Source organism: Haemorhous mexicanus, chromosome 2 (assembly GCF_027477595.1).
Source record: "Haemorhous mexicanus isolate bHaeMex1 chromosome 2, bHaeMex1.pri, whole genome shotgun sequence".
In the NCBI taxonomy this organism is placed as follows: Eukaryota; Metazoa; Chordata; class Aves; order Passeriformes; family Fringillidae; genus Haemorhous; species Haemorhous mexicanus.
The window spans coordinates 12,028,664-12,052,433 of NC_082342.1; the positions used below are offsets into that span (position 1 = coordinate 12,028,664).

General features: G+C 36.7%; 1 protein-coding gene across 1 annotated transcript in view; it reads right to left on the reverse strand.

Annotated features, from left to right (window-relative positions):
• Window positions 1-23,770, reverse strand: part of TMPRSS15 (transmembrane serine protease 15) — a 54,556-nt gene continuing 30,786 nt past the window's right edge. The window contains exons 16-27 of the mRNA XM_059870234.1: window positions 20,718-20,807; window positions 19,345-19,470; window positions 18,758-18,889; window positions 16,195-16,305; window positions 13,189-13,321; window positions 9,353-9,448; window positions 6,066-6,115; window positions 5,453-5,627; window positions 3,736-3,917; window positions 3,424-3,519; window positions 2,385-2,524; window positions 1-654 (exon numbers count right to left, since the gene is read on the reverse strand). Of these exons, the coding sequence (XP_059726217.1) occupies window positions 499-654; window positions 2,385-2,524; window positions 3,424-3,519; window positions 3,736-3,917; window positions 5,453-5,627; window positions 6,066-6,115; window positions 9,353-9,448; window positions 13,189-13,321; window positions 16,195-16,305; window positions 18,758-18,889; window positions 19,345-19,470; window positions 20,718-20,807 (1,487 nt within the window). The 3' untranslated portion in view covers window positions 1-498. The remainder of the gene's footprint in view (window positions 655-2,384; window positions 2,525-3,423; window positions 3,520-3,735; window positions 3,918-5,452; window positions 5,628-6,065; window positions 6,116-9,352; window positions 9,449-13,188; window positions 13,322-16,194; window positions 16,306-18,757; window positions 18,890-19,344; window positions 19,471-20,717; window positions 20,808-23,770) is intronic.

A 23,770-nucleotide genomic window follows, 5' to 3' on the forward strand; every position in this document is an offset into this window, starting at 1 on the left:
AAAGAGAGGACATACACCTTCACTTTGATATGCAGAGAGATTGCTGGAAGAGTTGACTCTGCATTAATGTGAAATTGCACATTGAAAAACACAATGTAAAAACATAAACCAGGTAATATTTCACCTGATATTAACAATTTTGATTCTTTTCCACTACAGCATTTACAGTTTGCAAACATTTTTTTATTGCCTGTGCTTCATAAAACCTCCACTGTGCATTTAATGCACTGGTGTTCAAAGAATCTGTTTTCCTAAGATCCTATATAAAAGAAAAAGTAAAATGACAAAACTATTTATTAACAAAACCACAGCATCTCTTTTGAAATCTTGTGCTCACTTGGAAATGGGTCTTATTGACAAACAGAAGTTACCAATGTTTTCCTCACCAAGATTTACGTGTCTATTTTGTTTCTCTGTGAGATTGAAATGGCAGCCTAGTTCACATCATTATGCAATGTCTTACATCTGAACTCCATTGCTATAATAAAAAATATCAAGCTAATAGATGATGGTTTTGATCCAGTCCACAAACATGGTGACTCGAACATACACTCCTGGTCGCTGGGGAAGTGCACACTTTTCTCCAAATGATGTCACACCAACCAAAAACCACTTGTCCCCCTCTTCAAATGTCAGAGGACCACCTGAATCCCCCTGCAATGACAAATTCAAAAGTTAAAAGTGAACAGTGTCAACTCTCAGGCAGAGCCTGTTTATGATGGTTGTTCATCTTGTTCCATAATCATAGATGCTCTATCCCTGTATGCCCTGAGCACCAGGAAGTGAGATCAATATGAATATTTCCATGTGAAAAAAAACCAAAATTGATATTATCCATTTCTTTTTTTCTTTATTTTTTAAATGATGTGAGGTTAAGCTGTCATCAATCTTCCAATACAGGACTTCCATACAGAAATACCTCAAGAGAGTTTTTTTTTTTTTTTTTTAATCTTACTTCTTTTATGTTCAGCCATTCACATTTCACAAAGCCCTGGTAAATGTGGAGGATTTTTTCAGTTGAATACATTCAGCCAAAACACAGTTCTATTTTCAGTCACCCCAGAGTTTCCACAGCTTCAACTTTAGAGAACAAAATAACAAGATTGCCAGAAGAGGTGTTCTTTTCTCTCACCTCCTTTTCAATAGTTTAGTAGACATAGCATTGTAATAGAGACTGAATTTGATTTAGCTTGAGTGGGAATGAGTCAGCCGTGGGTGTCTTGTTTTGATGAGAAAGAAAACAATTACTATTTTTCATTGTCTATCGAGTTAGTTGAACCAGTATTAATTGTGTCTTCTCCAGGCCCTGTGAATGGATCTCTACCAGAGAATTCTGCAAGGACACAGCCATTAAAATACTTCTGCCCATAACCCTAGGGCATCCCAGAATGTGAAAGGCTGTGACAGCAGCCTAAAGGGGGATGTGCTATCAGGAATCAGTTGTTTATCTTTGCTCATGGCTGACTGGTCATTGATCACAGTGCTGGTCACTTGTACTCTCCATCAGCCTGTGGTCCTAAACAAAATTGGTTTTTGTTTTGTTTTGGGTTTCTTTTTGTTGTTGCTGTTTTGTTTTTTTGATTTTGTTCAGTATAAGGTTCATAAAGAAAAAGGGAAAGAGGAAAACCATGAGGGGAAAGGACATTAGGCTTGAATAGAATCCTTGTTCTAGACTAAACTGGGCTAAGTCAGGGCAGGTGGTGAAGGCTTAGTTTGCTAAGGCAAGGCAATAGGACTTATGTGAGAATGTTCCTTATCAGCCTTGAGGGAAGCCAGCCAGTCTCCATGCCACAGACTCCATATCGCTGGAAGAAAAATCATGTGGCAGCCACCTCTGAGGGTATTCTCAAAGAGAAGCAGCAAGTTATAAAGAGAGCTGGAATGGATAAAAACTAAACCCACACGAACATGTATCAGTGCAGAAAGGCAGCCTCTCTGAAATACTGTGGTGTCTGCTTGGGAAAGGTCTCCAGAGTGAACAGATTCTGGGGAAAAGCAGCTTTGCTATCTCTCTTTCCCATAATGAAGGATTTCTGAGACTTCAGTCTATTTGGTAGTTATTTCTCTGTTCTCTGCATTTCTCTAAGTATGTGCCTCTCTCTTTCATGGAATTACTCAGCAGGAATTATTCAAAGCCTAGTGCAAAAAATTCCCAGTCCTCATATTTATCTCCCTCCATGATTGTTTATGCCAAGTTGACACACACACAAAAAAATTTAAACTTGTATTCTGATAAATTATTAAATGGGCAAAGGACCATGAGTAGAAGTTACATTAATGGACAGGGATTGTTCTGTTTTTCAGGAGTGAAGGATCAGGGAGAGTTTTATTCAATAACTAGATGAGGTTTCTGCCAGCAGTGGAAATTAGTTGCTTCTACTTACCTGGCAGGAATCTATTCCTCCCATGTCATATCCTGCACAGAGCATATTCTCAGTAATATTGTACTTTGGCATCCATTGCTGGCATTTTTCATTGGAAAGGAGAGGGACCTCTGCTTCTTGCAATATATTTGAAGAGGGACCTGATGAAAATACAAAGTACATTTACCTGCAGCATTAAATACGTGCATCCCACTGGGAACACTGATGGTTTTGTTCCTGTTCCAGCATGCTCAGCACACTCCTGAGCAGCAGGAATCCCTGCCTTACTGCTGTACTACTCAGGCTTATGCCCCTGTAACACAGTCTCTGATTAAACAGGGCTCATTAACTGAATTCTGTCTTTCATTTTTGTAATGGAACTGAATTTGGTTATAATTGAATCAAGATTACTAAAATCAATGACTATGAACTCACTGTGGGGAGATCTAAGGGATGATTAAAGGCATAGGAACATGGGTTGTCTAGCATTTCCTCACTATTCATTGTGTAACTTTGGATATTTAAGGTTTTTTAAAAAAATCTTTATTAATTCCTTTCTGAAATTTTAAATGCAATTTAATGTAGAAGTCAATGTATTCAACTGTGGAAGTGAAATGGCATGTTTATTATTTCAGAGAGACTCCAAATCTGGAGCATATGACATACAAGCAGAACATACACTTCACACTGCAGTCAGTTTTCTTGACTTCTGGGGAAAATCATTTGCACATTGTCAGAAAGACTAATCTTCCTCTTCCCCCACCCAATATCTGCAACTGAGATGTACATATTTCATGTCGAGAAAAGTAGTCATCATAACTTCTAAGTGGATGTAAGAAGCTTTCTTCATAGCCTGATGAACTTAGATCTGCTTGTTTTCTTCTAAGAGATATAAGTATCATTTTGTTTCAGAGAAGGAACAGTGGAATAGGATAGCTCTTAAATTTTCATGTGGAAGAGTAGCTCCCTAAACTATTTGACCTTAGCAACTCCTGTGGAATAGGAACAATCCCCCCTCACAGCTACATGCTTGTCAGAATTTTCCAAGCAGGTGACCCACCTTCATTCCTAATACTACCCCAACCAGCAATGGAGCAGTTAATTCCTGGTGAAAACTGTTGATCTTTTTCTGGTAGGCAGATAGGTTGTATGTAATCTGTGAATGAGAAACAGGTAATCAACTTCAGCCTCTTCCCTGTGTTCAGGTTTTTATGAAGCCATACCAGAAAACATTCATTGATTCAAACCCACTTTTTGCCAAGATATCCAGGAATTACTGAGCAGACTCCCCACCACCCTCATATGCTTAGCACTGTTCTGCAGAACCGAATAAATGGGAATAAACGGGTCTTTTGGGAAAACAAAAACTCACCTGTGTACTGCACTTTGTGTTGAAGGTGTATCAGAGCAATATCACTGTCTTTTGTTTCCCTCACATAATGAGGGTTTATAATTATCCTGTCAATGTTTTGGACCACTGTTGGAGGCTGTGCCAGGTCTGCCTGGCTGTACAAGCCGAGAGCCGCCCGCCAGCGGGATGGCTTCAGCTGTCTCCTGGAAGTTGCAAAGAGAGTATTCACAATTAGGAATGATTAATGGAAGTCTTGAAAAATATGTGTCAGATAAAATGCTGATATCTAGCCTCGTGGTAATCCGTATCATTTGCATATTTTGTCAAATAAATACAACAGGGTAGATGTGCTTAGAATTCCGTGAGTGTCACTGTCTTAAACATCCACACTGCAAATATGCGTTGCTGATTTTTTTATGGTGAGCTTATAATGCATTCTTTATAATGAATTAATCAGATGGTGGTGCAGAGGAGGAAAATACATTAACTACATTACCATGGCTTTTTAAACACTATGAAGAATGCTGCTGACTGCTGGCAATTAATATTGGTCAGTTAGAAAATTGTAATGGAATGTCTAAGGAGTAAGAGGTCTGAGATGCTGGAAATGCTGCAGCTCACAGACTCAGAAAACTAGTCCCTCAGTTTTTAATCTCAGTCAAAGAGGATATGCTAAAACAAAATATGGCATAATCTGCTGGTTTGAGGCTGTGTTCATCAGAGAACTTAAATATTTTCTGATTTTTAATCAATCACTTTATGGTTTAAAAAGTACATTTTCAGCCTGATTATTGGACTGAATTGGTTTCTGTTCAATGGTTTGACATCAAGATGTTCTTTTGTTCTAAACTACGAGTGTCCAAGTTAAATGTTTAAAAGGTGTGAAACTGCATGCTTCAATTTAGGAAAATTCTAGCAAAGGCAAGATGATAAAATTTGATTTAGTTGAAAATAATAAGGTGATTCAAGTGAAGAGGAAGTAGGAGACAATCGTGTATTTACTGTGTGGAAACTAAGAGGATTTAATCCTTTTCATTTTAGTGCCTTTGTGTGTAATGTAGTGTTTGTCATGCCATGAGTCAGAGTTAGGATTTTGGCATAGTCTCCACTGCCTTACCATTTAGCTGTTTGTAGTGAAAGCTCTGCTCTAATTTTTTTATTTTGCCATTCTAGTTTCTATATGTCTTTTACAACATCTGTATTTATTGCAGATATTATGAAAGCAAATCCTACAAAATATTTCAGGGTGCATCACTTCGAATGGTACAAATTTCACCACAGACAGGATATCCACTATTGCCTAATCAATGCACATAAATCAAGAGTCATTCCAGTGAGGCACAGTAAATCTTGATCAATCCAGGATAATATGTAGGAGGAATGCTGGGTTTAATTTGTGGGATATGATGTCACCTTTTATACCACTGGTAGAGGGATTCACCTAATTTATGGAGGCCCACAATAATTATGGATTAAGTACCAATGCTCAGTATTAATACCATGCATTTAAAGTGCACTTCCTTTTTGTTCAGGAAATGCTGCTTGGTTTCCACAATTCTCTGCATTAAAGTAAGGACTGAGGATTTACCAGGAAGTAAAGGAGCTTTCAGCTGAGCCTACAAGTGATTCAAAGCACAGTAATTAAACCAGTAGTTAGTTGTTAATTTTTCATATCAGTGTCACAATTTGTTCACAATCTGATGCCTCCTTAGTGAATTTGCACATAAGAGAACTTTACCCATAGACACAGTGTGCTGCTGTCACCAGCCACTCGTCACTGACAAGGGAAGCTCCACAAACGGGTTGGAAATTAAAATGGAGTGAAACTATCCAGGGCCAAGCCTCTCTTCTGGCATCATTTCCACCTACAATTCTTGTTCCATTGTTCTCAGTTACCAGGTGTTTTCCACAAGCTAAGATAAAGCAAAATAAAATCAAATAAAAAAAAATTGAAGGGATGTAACATTTTTTTAGACTAGTCCATTTTCTAGGGAAAAACAAGGCTTTGTAGAATCTGAACTGCTATTCAAAAATACCATGGGAAAAAGTTTGGGTTTTTATAGCTGAAATCAAGATGCAACTGTCTAAGTTGGATTTAGATATTTTCTTTCCTCAGATCTTCTGGAATTTTTATACATTTATTTTATAGATATTTTCACTACAGATCTCTCTCTAGTGTACACTTAACACTGAAATCAAGTGAAGACTAAATTTTCCTCTGTTTATATCATTTATGAGTATAGCTTCTATAGTCCATTCCCTAACCTTTCCATTTCAGCCATAAACATTTGGCTTTATGGTCTGAACAATTTGATCTCCCTGTGAAATATTCCTGGATTCTGTGTACTTACACTGAATGTTACACTGCAGATGAACCACCAGGTTGTCCCAACAGTGTTCTCTAGAATGAAAATGCAATTAAATCACAAGTATCTGCACACCAGATAACTCTGACTGTCAAATATAAATACATGCACACACAGAGAAATTTATACAATCATATATATGAAAGTATATTCACTTAGCAGTATCAGCCTGTTAAGCATAATAACTAATGCTATATGTTTAAACTATGTTTTAATTATAAGTATACAACACTATATGTTCTACAACTTTAAATGTACATATTCCTCTTCAGTGGGCACTGAATTCATTTATATTCTGGAAATAAAAGTAGACTCATCTTGTCTTTTAGAGAAATGGTTCATCTGCCTGAGACAGATCTGCAATAAAGTTATAGCTGCCTATGGTATATTTCCTACCTTTTGAGATGTTTTCAATACCTTACCACTAGAGATCAGTGTGGCCAAAGAATTTAAGAGGTTAGTTTTATATCCCTGTATCATTTTACTAAGAAAATAATGCTACTGTAAAATTTGTAGTTGCATATGTTAGGTTAGAAATTATTTAGCAAATATATAAAGCCAGAGTCTGAAGAGCACAAGACCATAGATCAAAACTGCTCAAGCATTTCTGATACCCAGAGGTTTTAATATTATGTTCATAGTCTGTAATGACTCTGAAACACTTGGGACAGCGTGCGTGCTAGCAATTCAAATCTGATACACACAGAAATGAGAATGAGGGGAAGATCAAAAGCCAAGCTCTGCCAATGGTTTGTTTCAAGAGCATTTCCACATTCCATTTGTAAATAGAGTAGGTGAAGGATACTTTAAACATGATAGGGAATGATGTATCCCTCACTGTGCTTGCTCTAAAGTTTGCTATCTGCTGTGAGTGACATGTGACCCAGTAATTTCCCAATGGCACAGAGGGACATGAAATGAAGTGGGAACCACCCACCACCTCCCAGTTAAACCTTCACTATAGTGGGGTGCAAATGAGATATTCCTCTGGCCCTGAATGGTCCCACATTGCCATTTTCCACTTCAAGGTAGGTATGTAATTTTAAAGCTGTAATTTAAAAAGTGAAAACCGTTTTCTGTGACATACATGTTCTGTATCCAAATCCATAACCAGACAAATATTAAGAAACCAAAAATGCAAGAAACCAAAACCACCTTCTGCATCAACTTCATAGCAACTAAATACTCTTTTCCATGTTGCCCTCCTACGCTTTCAATGGGAGAGTCAGTGGGTCTTTTATCTAATTCTATGCTTTCTCATAGGTAGATGCATAAACTACCTGAACTAACAACCAAAGTGTCAGATTTGTCCCTATAATTTTACATTTTCAGTGCAAAGGGAGTTGCCTGACCCGCCACAAGTACCTACTGGTTGGTTGCTTCAGCAGAAATTGCTGCATTTCCCTCTGCTTGTTCTTCTTTGTGGAGCTAGCTCCCAGCAGGAGGAGCATTTCCTTGCCTGCACTTCAGCCCAACAGTTCTCAGCTGCCTCTTGGTCTGCACAGGAGTGGCCAAAATGCGCCAGAGGCATGTGCTGAACACCCTCCTCTGTGCCTCTCTGAGTGTCAGCTGTCAAGCAGCATGCCAGGCAGAAATCTGGAGTGGTTAGGATATCTGTGAGCATGATCTCCACTTTGTACTGGCAAAACCAATTAGTCCCTGTGGAATCTGCTCACATGTATCTAAAGGCAGGATCTGGGGCTCTTACAAAGCTATACTGCCAAAAATCACATTACCTGAGGGCACCAGAGAATTCTTTTGCTGTCTCTGTCACTGCAGATTTCAAGCCCTATTATTATATGCACCCTCCTTTGTTCTAATGGTGGATGCACTTGAGTAAAAAAAAAAAAGGCAATGTGAGAAATGCATTTTATAATTGGATTACCAGTTAATGAATTCAGTTGCTTAAATTATCAAATCTGTGTGATCTTTCTAGCATTCATTATATGTAGAAAACCCATGTGTGAATCTGCAATAGCGTCACCCTGCAAAAAGATTCCTATCAGCTGTCCAGATGAAACATGGGAGAAGACACCTATTTCTGCAACAGAAATACAACTAAGATAAATGAACTTATTCCATTTCCTCCTGCTTTAATCACTTCTAGTGTTTAATAGGTATTAACAGAATACATCTTTAAATTATTACTGCTCTTCAAGATGTCCTGTGGCAATGCTGGTTTAGACATTCACTCAAGAAAAAAGGAAAAATAGTCTCCATTGATATTCCATTAGTTTAAGGTACTTTCACCACCCATGAGAATGATAAATGGGGTTAACAGAGTATAATTAGAACATGAAATGTATAACTTTTAGGGTTTTTTTTGTGTAGACAAAATAATAGATCATAGAAAATTAAGACATGTCTCTTGCTTTGTCACTGTGGTATGTTTATTAAGGGAAACTGAAAGAACATGGACTCTTGCTGTCCTCAACATGGTTTCAACATTTTAGCAATTAGACAGTAATTTTCTGGCTCAGTGTTCTGGTAGAAATCCAGAAAAAATTATACAGTAAAGCCTCTTATAGACAGAAAACAGTAATTGAAGTCATTACAATTCTTTAAACTGATGATGGCAAGCCTTTCTGCTTGGGAGTTGTGTTGTAAATCCCACCATTTCCTGAGGATGTAATCCTGGGCTAATATCACATTTTCATTTAATCTACAAGAAATTATCAGTTTCTAGTCCCTTCAGAATCCCTTCAGCAGTTATTTTGAATGAGAAAGGTTAGAATAGAATGAAATGTATTCTGAGGATCATGTCATCTAATGATTCACTTGTAAAGGTGGAGACAAATCCAGAAGTCATTTTTTGAGTGGGAATAGTTTGTTTAAATATAGATTCCTGTCTGTGGATGGCTTAAATTAGCAATCCTCAATGTGTCCAAAGTCTATATCAATAAAGTTAAAGGACTGATAGAGTGTGACTCATCATATTTACAGAGATGCCTTGATGGATCACATTTTGGAGAGCTTATTTTTCTCTGCTGATTACAGAGAGAACCTACTTGACAACTACTCTATAACTATGGGTGAATGCCGCTTCATCCTAATTCTTCTCTATTATATATAGGCAGTCTTAATTCTACTATATTATATACTCATACTGTAGAGATTTCTAGATAAGAAATATTTTCATAAAAGAGCATATAATTTCCACAGTAAATGGATAGAGATGTAAATTAGGATTTGAGCTATATATTAGCGCATAAATAATCACCACATCATTTAAAGACATCATTTATATGAGGAAGAAACCTCACTGTACCCACCTTTTTGTAAAAATTAGGCTGTGGTTACCTCCTTTGGTGATGGTGACAAATGGGCCATCTCCAGTGAATAATACAGCTGATGACATATTTGCATCCCTGGGACAAAAAGACATATATGTTTTTAGATATATACCCTATTCCACCGGTGGAGCAATATCTGAGAAATGATTATGGTGATAGAATAAACACCAACTTTTAAATCTTTTTTTTTCTTCTCCTCAAATAATGACCCTTTAGCAGGGGATTTTTGGGGCTTGTAACTTATTTGGATTAAAATGTGAGTCTCTTACTTCCAGTCTTACATCTTAGTCTAAGATTTCTAATGCTACATTAATATTGAAAGGCATATCAGGTAATTCTTTTGACAGCAGTAAATATTTAGTTTGGTTTTTCTGGGCCACAATGAAGGGCTTGAAATACCAGTTCTTAAATATATGGAGCTAGAACTTAGTATGCCACACAGGGCAGTAAAAGCTGAACCTTGGGGTATCACAGTCTTGCTTTTTTCAGGGGTGCAGTTATACTATATTGCCTAGGAAATAAATGAAATTATATTTTGTATAATGAAGAATCTAATGGAGTAAAAAAAAATTAATTTTCACCTCATAGATCTGTTGAAATCAGAGTGGCTGTGAAATAAGTCAATAGTGTCATGTTTGCTATTGATCACGAGTGGGGTGTATTCATAGAGTCACAGAATCACAGAACAGTGTGGGCTGGATGGCCCCTTTAAAGGTCATGTAGTCAATTTAAAGGAATCAATTAGTCTATTCTTCGACTAACTTTTTTTTTTTTTTTTTTTTGGTAGCAATGGCTTTTTGAAGTAAGAATTCTTTGTACTATTGGTAAGACAAATTGTTTTGACATTTAGAACCCCTATCCAGATTTACTTTATAGTCTATTTTGCATCATGCACTTCGTGATACTTCAAATGACAGTTTGGAACACATGTCTATGAAACATATTTGCTTTCCCTTGAGGAAGCATGGGGAATAAAGATAGCTGTGGTTAGACTGAATAATTTTGGGGGGGATGACAACCTCCCATTTGGCTCTTTAACCTTAAGCATCTCAGGAGCAAGAAGGGAACATTTGTTTCATACACAAGGAGCACCTGCAGGTTTAATGCACAGGGAGCACCTGCACTGTTCCTTCTCTTCAAGTGCAGCAAATCTCACTCTCCTGGCAGGATGAAGTCTAGAATCTGCCTGCAAATCTGCTGTCTGTGAAGTAAAGAGGTGTTCAACAACCCTGCTGAGCTACCAGGAGAGTTGTATGATCCACCTGCTGGAAAAGTCACTACTGCTGCATTTCTCAGCCTGGAAGGGCTTTTAGACAGTCTGAGAGAGCAGTGAAGTGCCAAGCCAGGCAGGCAGAGTCAAACTCTATAATGAAGAACTTTGCTGAGACCGGCAAAGTATTCCCAGGAACTAATTTCCTCCTGAAGAATGTTGCAAGTTCATGAGGAAAATAGAATGAAAGGTTGCAGAGCAAAGCCTAAAAACTCTCACTCTTGTTGGACTTTTAAGTGTGATAAAATTGTCAGGTCTACCCCCATTCCTGGGTACAATTTAGCAAAGACCCAGCTGGCTCTGGTCCCAGGGAAACAGGATTGTTGTGCATCTGCCCAATGCAATGGTGAAAAGCTCAGTGTGTGATTTTTCTTGGTTCCAGGAAATAAGATGCTGACAACAGATTTTAGCAGTGCTGTCAGATGCACACAGCCACAAGTGCAAGCTGAGCAAAGGATTACTTTCAGGTTTCTCCAGAGCATCAATTTGCTCCTCTTGCAGCCCAGATTCATGAAGAAGATTTGTCAATTATTTGCCTAAGGTGTATTTTGTAGATGCACAATGAGCATGTCCCCAGACTGGCTTCTTGTTTGGTACAAATCACAAATGCAACAGTCACATATTTGTAAAATGGAGACAAAAGGATTCACACTGAGATTTACTGGAACCTGTGAGGAACACTGCACTTTGTAGCCCAGGTACATAAATAATCAGGATATGATACAGGACTCCTATCAGCTCAGTCCTTTTTATAAATTAAACAGAAAGTTAGACTAGCAAATGTAGAAGCAATTAATAGTAAAACTAAATTGTCCTAGATGAACTTTAGCCTGTCTTTCTAATAAAACATGATTCTAGGTTGTAATTCAGTGTAGGAGCATGAGCTACAGCCTACTCAGGACCTGCTATTGCAAACATCCATTTAGTAACAAATATGGTGATGCTTATTAAGAAATACGCTGCTACAGGTGGATTCAAGGAAAGCAGAATAGTGTGATGCTCACAGAAGTTACACACACACACACAGACATATATATATATATATATATTCATATATTAATACATACATAAATATAGGCACACCCATATGAGAATTTTGTCCTTTGCTGTAATTGCAGTAGCACCCAGGTTACAAAAATGTGATACAAGTTAGGTTTAGAAATATCTTTTCTAGACAATGGGAGTATGTAATAAACTGAGAAATGGAATTATAAAAAATAACTAGGAAGCTTGATAGGAGCTCTTTGAGCAAGTGCACCTGAGTAGTTTATAGAGACACACTGAAAAATATTGCTGCAGAATGTTATGGGAAAAAAAGCATTAATTAATATTTAAAAGTTAGAATACCATGGAAGGTAAAGCTTATTGAAGCTTATCAAATATGTCAATTAAATCAGTAGACCACAAAATTACTTCTGTCCAGAAGGGAAAGGAGGCAGGGCAGGGGCAGAAAGAATCAGAGGAAAAGGCCACTGGCCACTCTAAGAAACAAGGTATTTGACCAGAAGCACATTTAAACATAGCTTGTGTGTTCTTACATGTATGCATACATAAATTACAGACAGGATTTCTGCATGTAGCTACCTGATTTTTATGTAAACTCAGTACTCACCCAAAGGAAAAAAGTAAAAAATTCAAAAAGCCAGCAGACATTCATCCAATTAGAAGCATTTCTGAAATAACACTTGGATATTTTTCTAAGTCATTCTAACTCTGTGATTTCTGCAATTCATTTATCAGAAGGGGATTTGTAAGCATCTTTCTTTGGTCACAGACCAAAATAATGAATTGCAAGCTCAGAATTTAGTTTGATTATTAGTTGGGTGAGTGACATTCCCTAAAAGGTTCAGCACTGCAGGAAAACTAATTATTATTTCATGGATGGAAGTGGAGTAGCACATGATGTAAGTAAGGCCAAAATTTAGGCCATAAATTTTACCACAGATTGAAAAATGCAACACCCTGCACTCAACAATCCCCATGTTTCCCCTGAAAATTCTTCTGAATAGGGACTAAAGCGAAATCTATTTTACTGCCATATACTTCCCTACTCCATCCCTGCTCTGAGTCTACCTCAAAATTCCATTCTACCTAGCAGAATTCTAGAATTCCATTCTATTCTAGCAGAATATCCAAGCGATGATCTCTGCTTGGAATGATCAGCAGCACTACAAAAGCAGAGCAGCCAAGGCTGCTGTTTGCTCCAGCTTTACTCTTGAGCCATGCTTATGAAAGCGAAGATGGAAATGATGACATAAAGTGATAAAAGGGTGATGCATCCATAACGCTTTCCCAATGTTCTCCAGTATGTATCTTCATGCCCAACCTGCCATGTTCAGAGTCATCAATCCTGTGCTGAATGTCATCAAGACAGGGTTTGCCACATTCTCAAATTTGCTGGCACACCAAGCACTCCACTTGACAGAGACAGATACATTTGCCATTTTTTTGGAGAGTACACCAGTGAAATCAGGAGGAAAATGCCAATATACACTCAACAAATCTGCAAACAAGTCACAAAGGACAATGAATATTTATCACTCACCCCAACCCCAGCAGCTGGCAAACACTGCTTGCAATCTCTCCACTCCAATCATCTGCACATGCCAGGTGCCACGTCCTCCCGACCCTGGCCTGTACCAGCCCTTCGGTGCTCAGAGAGCCACTGAGTAATCTCACTGGAGAACAGAATGGGCACAAGCATTTTAGATAGGTGGCAAACCACTTTCCTCCCCCGTCCCAAGCAAACAGAAATGTGATATAAAGAGATTTATTATTGCCAATGAAGAACACAAAAAAACTTAAAATGCATTATGGAGGTAATAAACCCAGCATCTCCAGGATGTTGAGCTCCCACAGGAAGGAAATGCTATTGTTATTTCCTATATTTCTGCCAAAATTTGTATTTTGCAAATGTCTCAGAAATAGACAATAAACAGTACATTTTCCATTAACTCTAAACAATGCATTTTTTCTTAGTCAGCATTATATAATTTCCATATAATGAGTGAAGCCTTAGTTCCATGATGCTCCGTAATACTGACTGGAAATAAGGTTAAAATGCTTGTTGACAAAAAAAAAAAAAAAAAAGATTTCCAGTTCCAATTGCTACTGTTTTGTTGCAGTTTTGGTTAAAACACTCATACTAATAATTAAAGCTCACTGAAAAACAGTCCTTCTATAAAAGCTTTTCCCAAAATAAAATATTCAGAACAAGAATTCAGAAACTCATTAACTTTTTGGTAAAAAGTCTTATGCTATTGGCATAGTGACTAAGGAAGCTGGACTATATGGCCAACAGAATCTCATGTATACACATGTATGTAAAAAAAGAATTTTATTATATAATCTTAGATTTATAGATAAGAATTTCAACAGAGTCTCATACATGTCTTAGCAGCTCCAGCTGCATTTCAGACAGGTTACATGTGTTGCCACTGTGAAGCAGGGAAAAGCATTCAATGCACTGACATTCATTGTTTTCCAAAATATATTTTTTTAAAAATCTTACTTGTGCAAAAAAATCTTTTTCCACCAAAATGCTTTCACATAAAGTATCCACCATAGTAAATAAAACATTTAGATTTTTAGAAATGCCTCTGTGAACCTTGGAGTTCATGAATGAAAGAGGTGATTTAATTAATTGCTGGTAAATTTTAGATTAAATTAAATTAAATTTTTGAGCTTCTTAAACATCTTGGAATTGTATGCACTGAAAGGTTTCTCCAAATTACTTTTGACACCTCTTTTCTTGAGAGAATTTCAACTCTAAGTCCTTTTCTTTTCTCCTCATCAGATCCCTGTTCTTCTCCAAATACATTATTGGTAAGGAATAATAAAGTCATTGATGATCCAACAATTGCTTAATTCAGATATCATATATTTTAGAATTTTGGCATTTCTTTGCAGTCCCTGGAAGTTTCAGAAGTTGGAAGATTTGAAAAGACAGTTTGTCTAGTTCAAGTTGCCACTTCTGATAAGTCATTGAAATTGGTTTCAGGAAAATGAGCAAGGTTTTTGGACACTTGAAGACTCAGTGTGAGAGCTTCTAATTGAATTTTCATTTTCTTTTAAGAAACAGATCGATTTAGCCAAAGTTTGGATTAAATGGTTTTTTGGAAACAAATCTCCCAGGCTTTTCATGTGAGGTAATTTGTTATGAAGTAATAGACAATCAGTGGCAAAATAAATCTTTGGGAAAATGTACGTCATGTTAATGTAGGTGATGGTTTTCTTGTTCAGATCTTCTTCAGCAATGACTGGAAAAATAAATTCAAGTTTTCTTTGGTTAAGAAGAAACTGAAGAGAATTGTATTCTAAGCATTTTAAAGGAAGCATATGTTTGCCACAAAATAGCCAATGGCACTAATTTGAGGAGTGAATCTGTGTCTTCAGACATCCATCCATCCATCTATCTATCTATCTATCTATCTATCTATCTATCTATCTATCTATCTATCTATCCACATGTATTTACATATGCCATGTATATTTTTATATATATGCATGTAAAAAAATGTTGAAATCAGCAGCTGACTGTCAGCACACATCTAAACATATCTGATCCCTAGCAGAGCTCTTTAAAACAAAGGAATTGTGCTAAGCTTAAAGACCACTTTTAAATCCTCCTCCAAAGTAGATTGTCAGAAAGAACAGTTTAACTGCAGTGCTAGGCCAAACATGACTTTACCATTAGTCCTATATTTAAATTATTGTTTTAAAGAATCTTATTTCCCTGCTGTGTAAAATGAATTAATATAGTGTACACATGCATTTTGGAAAGAACCACTTTACCAGAGAAGTAAGGAATAGCAGTGAACAATGGATGCTGCTTTTGAAACTGTTCCATCCATTCACCCCATGGAGTCCAGGTGGGCTGGAGGGTGCTGTGTGTTAATAGTTTGGCTTCACACCCACAAAACTATTTGGGAATTTCCACCAAGAACATGTTTATCCTCTACCCTGCACTGCAGAATTTTTACTGCTGTGAAACTCTTAATTAATTACAGCAAAATCCAGTATAATTTGGAAATACAAAATGAATACAGAAGAAAAGCATATGTTGAGTTTTCACTTACTTTTGAAGCCATTATAAACAACTACAGTTGTTCAGCACAGAGAAGCTTCCTACCTTTTCCAGAGTTCTTCAGCAGATTCCATACACTATCTCAGAAGAGTGACTGTTTTGCTGGCCCTGACAAACTCAGCGAGGTACTGCTGTGCAAACTGGCATGGCCTGTGTGCATTTGCAGTGGTCTACATCAGCTGAGCTTCTGTGGCTGTTTTCCTAGGCAATTCCTGACAAATATGCATGGCCTGGGCTCGATACTAGGAAAAATATCTTCACCAAAAGGGCTGCTAAGCATGTCAACCTGTGAAGTGGTGGAGTCACCAACCTTGGAAGGATTTAAAAGATGTGGAGATGTAGCACTGAGGGACATGGCTTATCAGTGAACTTAGCAGTGCTGGATTAATGGCTGGACTTGATGATCTTAATAATCTTTCCCAACATAAATTATTCTATGATTTCTTTGTATGAAGGAAACCTTACTGCATTTTGCTTCGTCAGAGCCATCTTCACACTGAGGTACGTTGTCACACAGGTTGTGCAATGGGATGCATTTCCCACTACCACACTGATGCTCATCAACTGTGCAAGGCCCTGAAGGGAAACAAGAGAGGAAAATTAATCTGTAGTAGTGAGGAAGGTTGATGTTCACAGAAGATCTTACAGTTCACCTGTAGAAAACTGTGTAGGTAGTATGAAGAGCCTTTGATTTCCTTTTCTTTCCATTTCCATCCACCTCACTTTCAAAATAAAGATAATTTTCAGATAAATAGAAGATAATTAAGAATAAAATCTGTGGTGCTCTGCCTTATACTTTCTGCTCTAATTAGTGTTGCTCAGTTAGTAGTGTTCTTCCATTGCAACTGAAACCTGGGAGTGAAAAGTTAAATCCTGTCAAAAGTGACTAATGATTTCAATTTTCAAATATTCAGCACTCTCACAAATTTTAGAGACTTTAAGCTCTGTCAAATCAAGCATTTGAGCAAAGAGGCAATGAGAGCTGAGAGTCTCCCTCTGAAATGTATTTGTTGGGAAAGGTGGGAGAAATAAAAGTAAATTGAATGAATGAGGAAAGTGTTTATAAAAGTAGGATTAAGCTACTTCAGAATCAGTTATACAATAAAAGCAAATGAGGGAAAGAGTAAATGTAAAGTTATAACTCTTTCTGCGGCCAAGGTGTATTTTCAATGGCTTCATTTGTATTACAGGAAATATACAGGCATAAATTGAAATTTAAACATTGTTTACTTTACCTTCCTGGACATACTGACAGAAATATTTAATTATCTGGAAATCTTACTTAAAGCAAGATAATTGCTTTACTTCTGAATTTTTAATATTCTTATAAAAAGATTCATTCAGCAATCAGCATGGTTTGTACCAAATGAAAGCAGGAGAATATGGTTTATGAAAAGCTTAAACATGATTTTCACACATTCAATGTCCATAACTAATGACAGATACTAGACAGAACTTAGTTCTCAATTGAAAGTGTTTTTATTATATTTCTTCCTGCCAAAAACCAATATTTCATAGAAAAAATATAACACAAAGAAAATCTGATTTTCTTTTAAAGTTAATTTATTTACTGACAATCCTTTTGTCCTTAAACCTGCATACTAATGATATTAGTCTCTCTCCTTTGGCTGCAAAGATCATGAATAAGCATAATTCTTTTGCAAATGGAACATTTAAAATATATTTAACCAGAACTGGCAGTAGCAACTCTGAGAATTCTGCCTTGCTAAGCTTAATTTTCATTTTACAAAGTATGGGCCAGGCTGGCCCAGTGAAGATGCTGAACCAGCTAAAAAAGAAAAGGCAGAGAGTTGTTGGACCGAACAAATGTGATTGAGAAGGCAGAACAAGAAGTAGCAAAACTGTGATATGGACATTTAAACTAACATCTCAGTCTTTAAACTAACATCTCAGTCTTGCACAGTGGGATTAAACAGAGTTAATTTTATAAATCTAGACCAAAGGTTAAGATTTTAAAAATATTAATAAAAGTAATATTATTGTTGCTACTCTGAATCCATGAAAAATCTGCCACTGGCTAAACAAGCTGGGAGAAACTTGCCATTTCTGAGAGTTTAAGTAAGAAAAAGAGCCTAGATCCTTGTTGACTTTCTGTTCAGGTAAGTGCATGGTACTTCACACATCTCTCAATAAATACTGCTTCTTCTTTCTCTGTTTTTCTCCTGTCAGACTTCCACAGAAGTAATACAAAGCCTCTAATTAATTCAGTCAAGATGTAGCCTAGAATTTGTATAATTATTTGTCCTGCTAAGCATATTACTGTTCCATGTAATTTGCATTATGCTTCATTCTGCATATTTTGGTGAGTTGATTGCTGAATTATGAGTGACAAGTCTAATTGCAGTCCCCAAGAAAATCAAAAGCCTTTCAGAAGGGATCTGGCTGGAACCAGAAGCACTGCTGTCCAAATATTTAAGACACTAGTTCTTCTCAGATTATTCACACACTGAAGACCAAAATTTTAAAGATGCAAGAGGGACCATAGTACAAATATTGATCAGAGTTACCACGTTCAGTTTTCTCTTCTAGTGCATGTTATCAGTAGTAAATATTTTACAAATGCATTTAAACACACTTTATTGGCACAATGAAATTATTTGAAAAGTGATGCTTTTTCCTGGTTTTCTTTTGGGTTGGGTTTCCTCTTTTGGTGGTTTTTTTTTTTTTTTTTTTTGGTTTTGCCTTTTTTTTTTTCTTTAATAGGGAATAGTTAGTATTTGCCCTCTTAACATCTAAAAAGATTTTGGTCAAAATAATGAGTCAATTTCCCACATAATATCACAGAGTTGCACATGATCTAGACATTGCTCCAATTACACTAAGAAATAAACCCATCACTTTTCCTGTCAGGAAATATAAAGTACAGATGAGTAACCAGCCTTTTTTTCTTTAACATTTGCATTTTTCTGCTGAGCAAGTGCTGAGAGTCACTTTGCACTCTCCATGTTTTCTGTAATACATTTGGCCAGTGGTTTAACCTCTCAAATGCAAAGGTTCAGATGCTTACTGAGATGGTAGCCAGTGGTGAAGTTTGCAAGAAATCCCTTCCTAGTTGAGGACTTGTCCGTGCGGAGGATCACTGTCATCTGGTTGGTTGTAGAGAAGACATCTGGCAGTGGGCCTTTCTCTGTGTAGACAGCTATTCACCAGGAAAACATGAGTACCTTCATCCTAATTTGTTTGTGTGTATTTCAAAATGTTCTGGGTTCAAAAGCAAATACTGCCACCACAGGGATGTAGCTGCTCCCCCAAACCTCACTCAGACTGCTGTGGTCAGACCCCAACATCAGATTTGACGAATCAGCACAGAGCAATAAGGTTCAGCTAACAGATTTTCCATCTGTTTGTCCACACACATAAACAGTCTGATTCACTGAGAAGTTAATTTCACAAGAGCTGAGTGTGTGCAAATGTTTTGGAAACCTGATGTCACATAAAGTATGCTTTTTCAATTTTTTTCTCTGAATTTCTTCTGAAATGAGGCCCAAAAAATGTGAATGAAATGAGAGGAATTTAATTTCCATGATATTATATCCATCAGTTTGCTACAGCTGTCTGATTACATTCATTTTAGTACCCACTGCTGCTACTTGCCCAAAAGTAAGGAATCTGGTCCTCTGCCATCTCTGATTTCAACAACATCATAAATATTTTCCAGATCAAAAACCTGAAAATGAAGTTGGATGTTTTTTCCATTTTCAGCATTCAAGTACCACACACCTGGAAAATAGTAACACACACACACACACACACAAATCACCTTTTCAGTAGTTACATTTACTGTGCCATTTTCCTTTTGAAGAGCTTTGGGGAGGAAAATTATCTTAAATTGTTAATAATCACCCCAAAAAATTAAGAAATTTAAATCTTGCATTTAAAACCTGTGATGATCCAAAATTCTATAGTTTCTCATTCTTAAAACATTTTTGAAAACTACTTTTAGGCTTCCACAACATATACACATGTGTTTTAAATCATTCATGTCAGCTGTGAGTTTACCCAAGGTAGTAAATCTCATTCTTTTCTATCAGTGACAATGTGACAAATAGTCAAGCCACTTAAGTCTTACTTGATAGTAAGATAATTTTTATAGTCAGTCACAGAAGCCTGTCTTTCAAGTTAAAATAGCTCTTCTGTTTAGCCTATACTTTCTCATATTTAATCTAAGTGTGGATACTATAGAAATCTTGTAAAGAAAGTAAAAAAAAAAAAAAAATCATGGAATGAAAAGTACTTTCTCACTAGCAGGAATCTCATTTGGGAACTTGTGGAATGAATCCTGGAAATGTGAGCCATATCTCAAGCAGAACAGAAACACAAAATGACAACTCCTATGATTACCATCCCAGCACAACTCTCCAGAACTGAAGGGATAAATAATTAAAATTTCATTAAGAAGCAATGACAAAGCTCTCTTCCTTGCTTCATCCATCAACAGGACGTAGTGAACCACCTTGAAGCATTCACTTATGCCAGCTCTCATTTAATCTAAATCAAGTAACATCAGTAGAATAACCTCTTCTCACTGTGTTAAGACACATTCAATAAAGAGAGGATTCTTTACAAAATGCATGCCCATATTCTTTGTCTCTAGAAAATCTGACCTGTTTAACGGCAGAAGTGATGATATTAATGTGGCAGGTACACCAGGTTATGGTAAAATGGAAACTTTCATCACCTCATGCACTGCTGCATTGACATAAAGACATTTGACATAAGAGGCAGGATAGAATTGGCCTCTCTGGACCTGTTCCATTGGAATTATGCTTGTCTTCATCCCTTTTTAGTCAGCTGGCACGTGCTTCCTTAGCTTCTGCTCAGCACCATATAGAATGCAGTTAAAGATCCCACTGTATATACCTTAGGTCTTTTTTTGTTTGACAGTGTCTGAGTTGGAAAAGCAGATTTAGTATCTCTACTTTTATATGGTTAAACTTCTCCTGAAGTTTTGGAAAAGAATGACTTACAAGAAGCTAAATTAGGGTAATTGTTTGGAAAGTTTGCAGAGCTGAATGTACTGTTTGGCTCCCAGAGTTCAACTGGCCCTCCACAGTCAGCTGGAAAAGAAAACATTACAAAAACATAATTAACCTGCTGCCTAAATATTTTAATCTGTGGTAACAACAGTAATTTCTAAAAGTAATATTCATGATTATTGTTCTGCACACTGTAGCCATGACAGAAATATGAAGACAAGAATGTGATACAGTCATACATCTCATTCACAGTAATAAAAATGCTGGGAAATGTTGAGAATAAGAGAGGCCCCCAAATACAATCAACTCATGCACTTTGCTTGTATGCCTTTCTTGCTATCTGATCCATCTCAGAATCACAGAGTCACTCAAGCTGGAAAAGACCTCTGAGACCATTGAGTCCAACCTCTGAGTGACCAACAGGACCTTGTCAACCAGACCATACCCTGAGTGCTACAGTTATCTCCTTCCTGAGCACCTCCAGGGACAGTGACTCCACCACCTCCCAAGGTAGCCCTTCCAATTCCTGAGTACTCTTTTGGTGGAGAAATTATTCTTGCAGCATCAGCAGAGATACTCAAATCTAAAGTTCCTTTTGTCATCTAGCAAGTAAACTTTCAGCAAAAACCCACAAACTGTTCCTTTGTCTTCTTTTACAGCTTTTACAGCTAAAAACCTTTTACAGCTAAAAACCTTCTCAGTGGTTAAACCAAGCATTTGTTTTTTCCTTAAAACTGTTCTAGTAGGAAAGACCTTTGTCATAAAGATGTAATGCACTTACAGGTAAAAATTAATAAAACTTCTGTAAAAGCAAACATTGTAGATATGTGTACACACAAATACATGCACTCACTACAGGTACACAGGTAACTGTATTTTATATATTCAATATTCTGTTTCAATTGTAATTTCAATGGTGGTTTACATCCCAAATATGTCAGCTTCATGTTCAAAAACTTTCCTTGATACTGAGAATTATTATTTCTTCTCATTTTAGCCATCAGAATGACTAAATGAACCATGAGAATGAACTCTGGTGTTTTCCCAATTTTGTTTCCCACAATTACTTCACAATTACTTTATTCAAAAATGAACAGTGCTCCTCCTCTTACTTCAGGAAATCCTAGTTAAGGCAAAACAGCTTTTCCTTCTTTGTTTTCTTTTTTTTCTCCTTTTTTTTTTTTAATGCTTTATTCATTAAAATTGTTGTGTTGAATTAAAATTGTTGTGGTTTTTTTTTTAAACTCTCAGACTTTGGCTAAACTTTAACTCTCTCCTCACCAATCCATGGCTCAAATTTGCATGCCATGATGTCTGATGGCATCTCACACTCTGAGCCCTTTGGTTGGGGATTGCATAATCTACAAGTCCAAGTCTGAACACTGAATCCAATCGGGAGAAAGCTAAAAAAAACCCCAAAACCAAAACACCAAAACCAAGAAAAACTTGAACTTCCTCACAACAGCCATTTTCTAGAACTTTCTATATCACTGAATCACTCCTGGCAAGAAAAACCAAAAGCTCAGAAAGGAAAAGGAGCTGTTAACAATCTCATCCTGACTAATAAGTATATTATGTTTCCGCCATATGGCTCACAAGTAAGATTATTTTCTATAAATACCATGGACATCAGATAAAGATTACATTGGGGTTTTTTTTAATGGAATATTATGGCTTGTGAAATCTGATCTGCTCTTGACTACACATAAGGCACATTAGTAGTGATCTTTGTCTATCATGGAAAAATGAGAGAAGAAATTGAATTTACTCATGTCCTGAAATAACGTTTTAAAAATTTCCAGTGATCTTTGACCATAAATCCATAAGGAGTTATTCATACAGCTGTTACTTATTAGAGAACCAAATAGTGACCACTACCAACAATCTTGGTTGAGCACAACAGATTACTTTCTCAACATTTTAGAAATTATATATGACCTGCACCTCTGTGCTTTGGCTAAAACTTCAGTTTATATTGACATAAGTGTGGAATGTACACTGTCTTTTCCACACCGTTGTTTGTGTTAAAAGATAGATTGTAAATTAACAGGAAGATGAAAACAATCTTTGTTTTAGATGAAAGTGTCAGGTGACAGACTCGTGCAAAAGACAAAAGCATATCCAGCTTTCCCATGCCACCATCAAAAATACCCTTTTTTACATTTCAAGGAGCTTTTGTGGCACTGTGAATGATGCCAGTGACTCGTACTGAAGCTCTAATTCCAGTAAAAGAAATTGACTCAGCTCAAATTCTTTTATGTCTTGTTTATGGACATGACATTTGTAGTGAAATCATTAGTGTTAGTAAGCTTGTACATATTCATCAAAGTAATTTCATATTTCTTTGAAGATGATTGATAACACTCACTCTTTTTTTAATCAGGTTACAAATGGCACCTAGTATCATGTACCAATAAAATTATGAAAACAAGTTATTTTTTTCCCCAGCAATAGCTTAGACTGTCCTTTTTTGCCATGGAACTCTTTAATCTCTTTCATAAGGGGTTATAGGCCATATTATCATGTCCCTTTTTTGAATGCTAAAATTTTATGACCATGCATTGGGTAGAGATCTACAGTTTGATATTCCTTTGGTGTTCCTCAGAAGCACTCAGCTACTGTTTACCACAGGGCTGTTCTACCACTAATCACGAGACTGCTGCTAACTTGAGAGGTGTGTGTACCCACAGCAGCTGAAGGTTAGCTGGAGGGAGCAGACATCAGCATCTCTCCACAAAATTACTTCAATAAAAAACTGCTATTGAATTCCAAATCTCATTTTGAGAAACTATGACTGAAATTACTACTGTTATTAAAATTTCATTTTGCTGACAGATACACCTTGTTGAACTTCACCTCCCCGTGTCTCATGATGGAGCTCTAAAACTTTACTTTACTCTTTTTTTTAGAAGGATTTTGCTTACCTGTCCTGATACAGTAGATTTGGAGGTGACAGGTTTGAGAGAATAATAATAGTATACAGTGTTTCAACATGAATACAATGTGAACAGTCTTACTATTATTTTAATTTTAAACCATTTAGA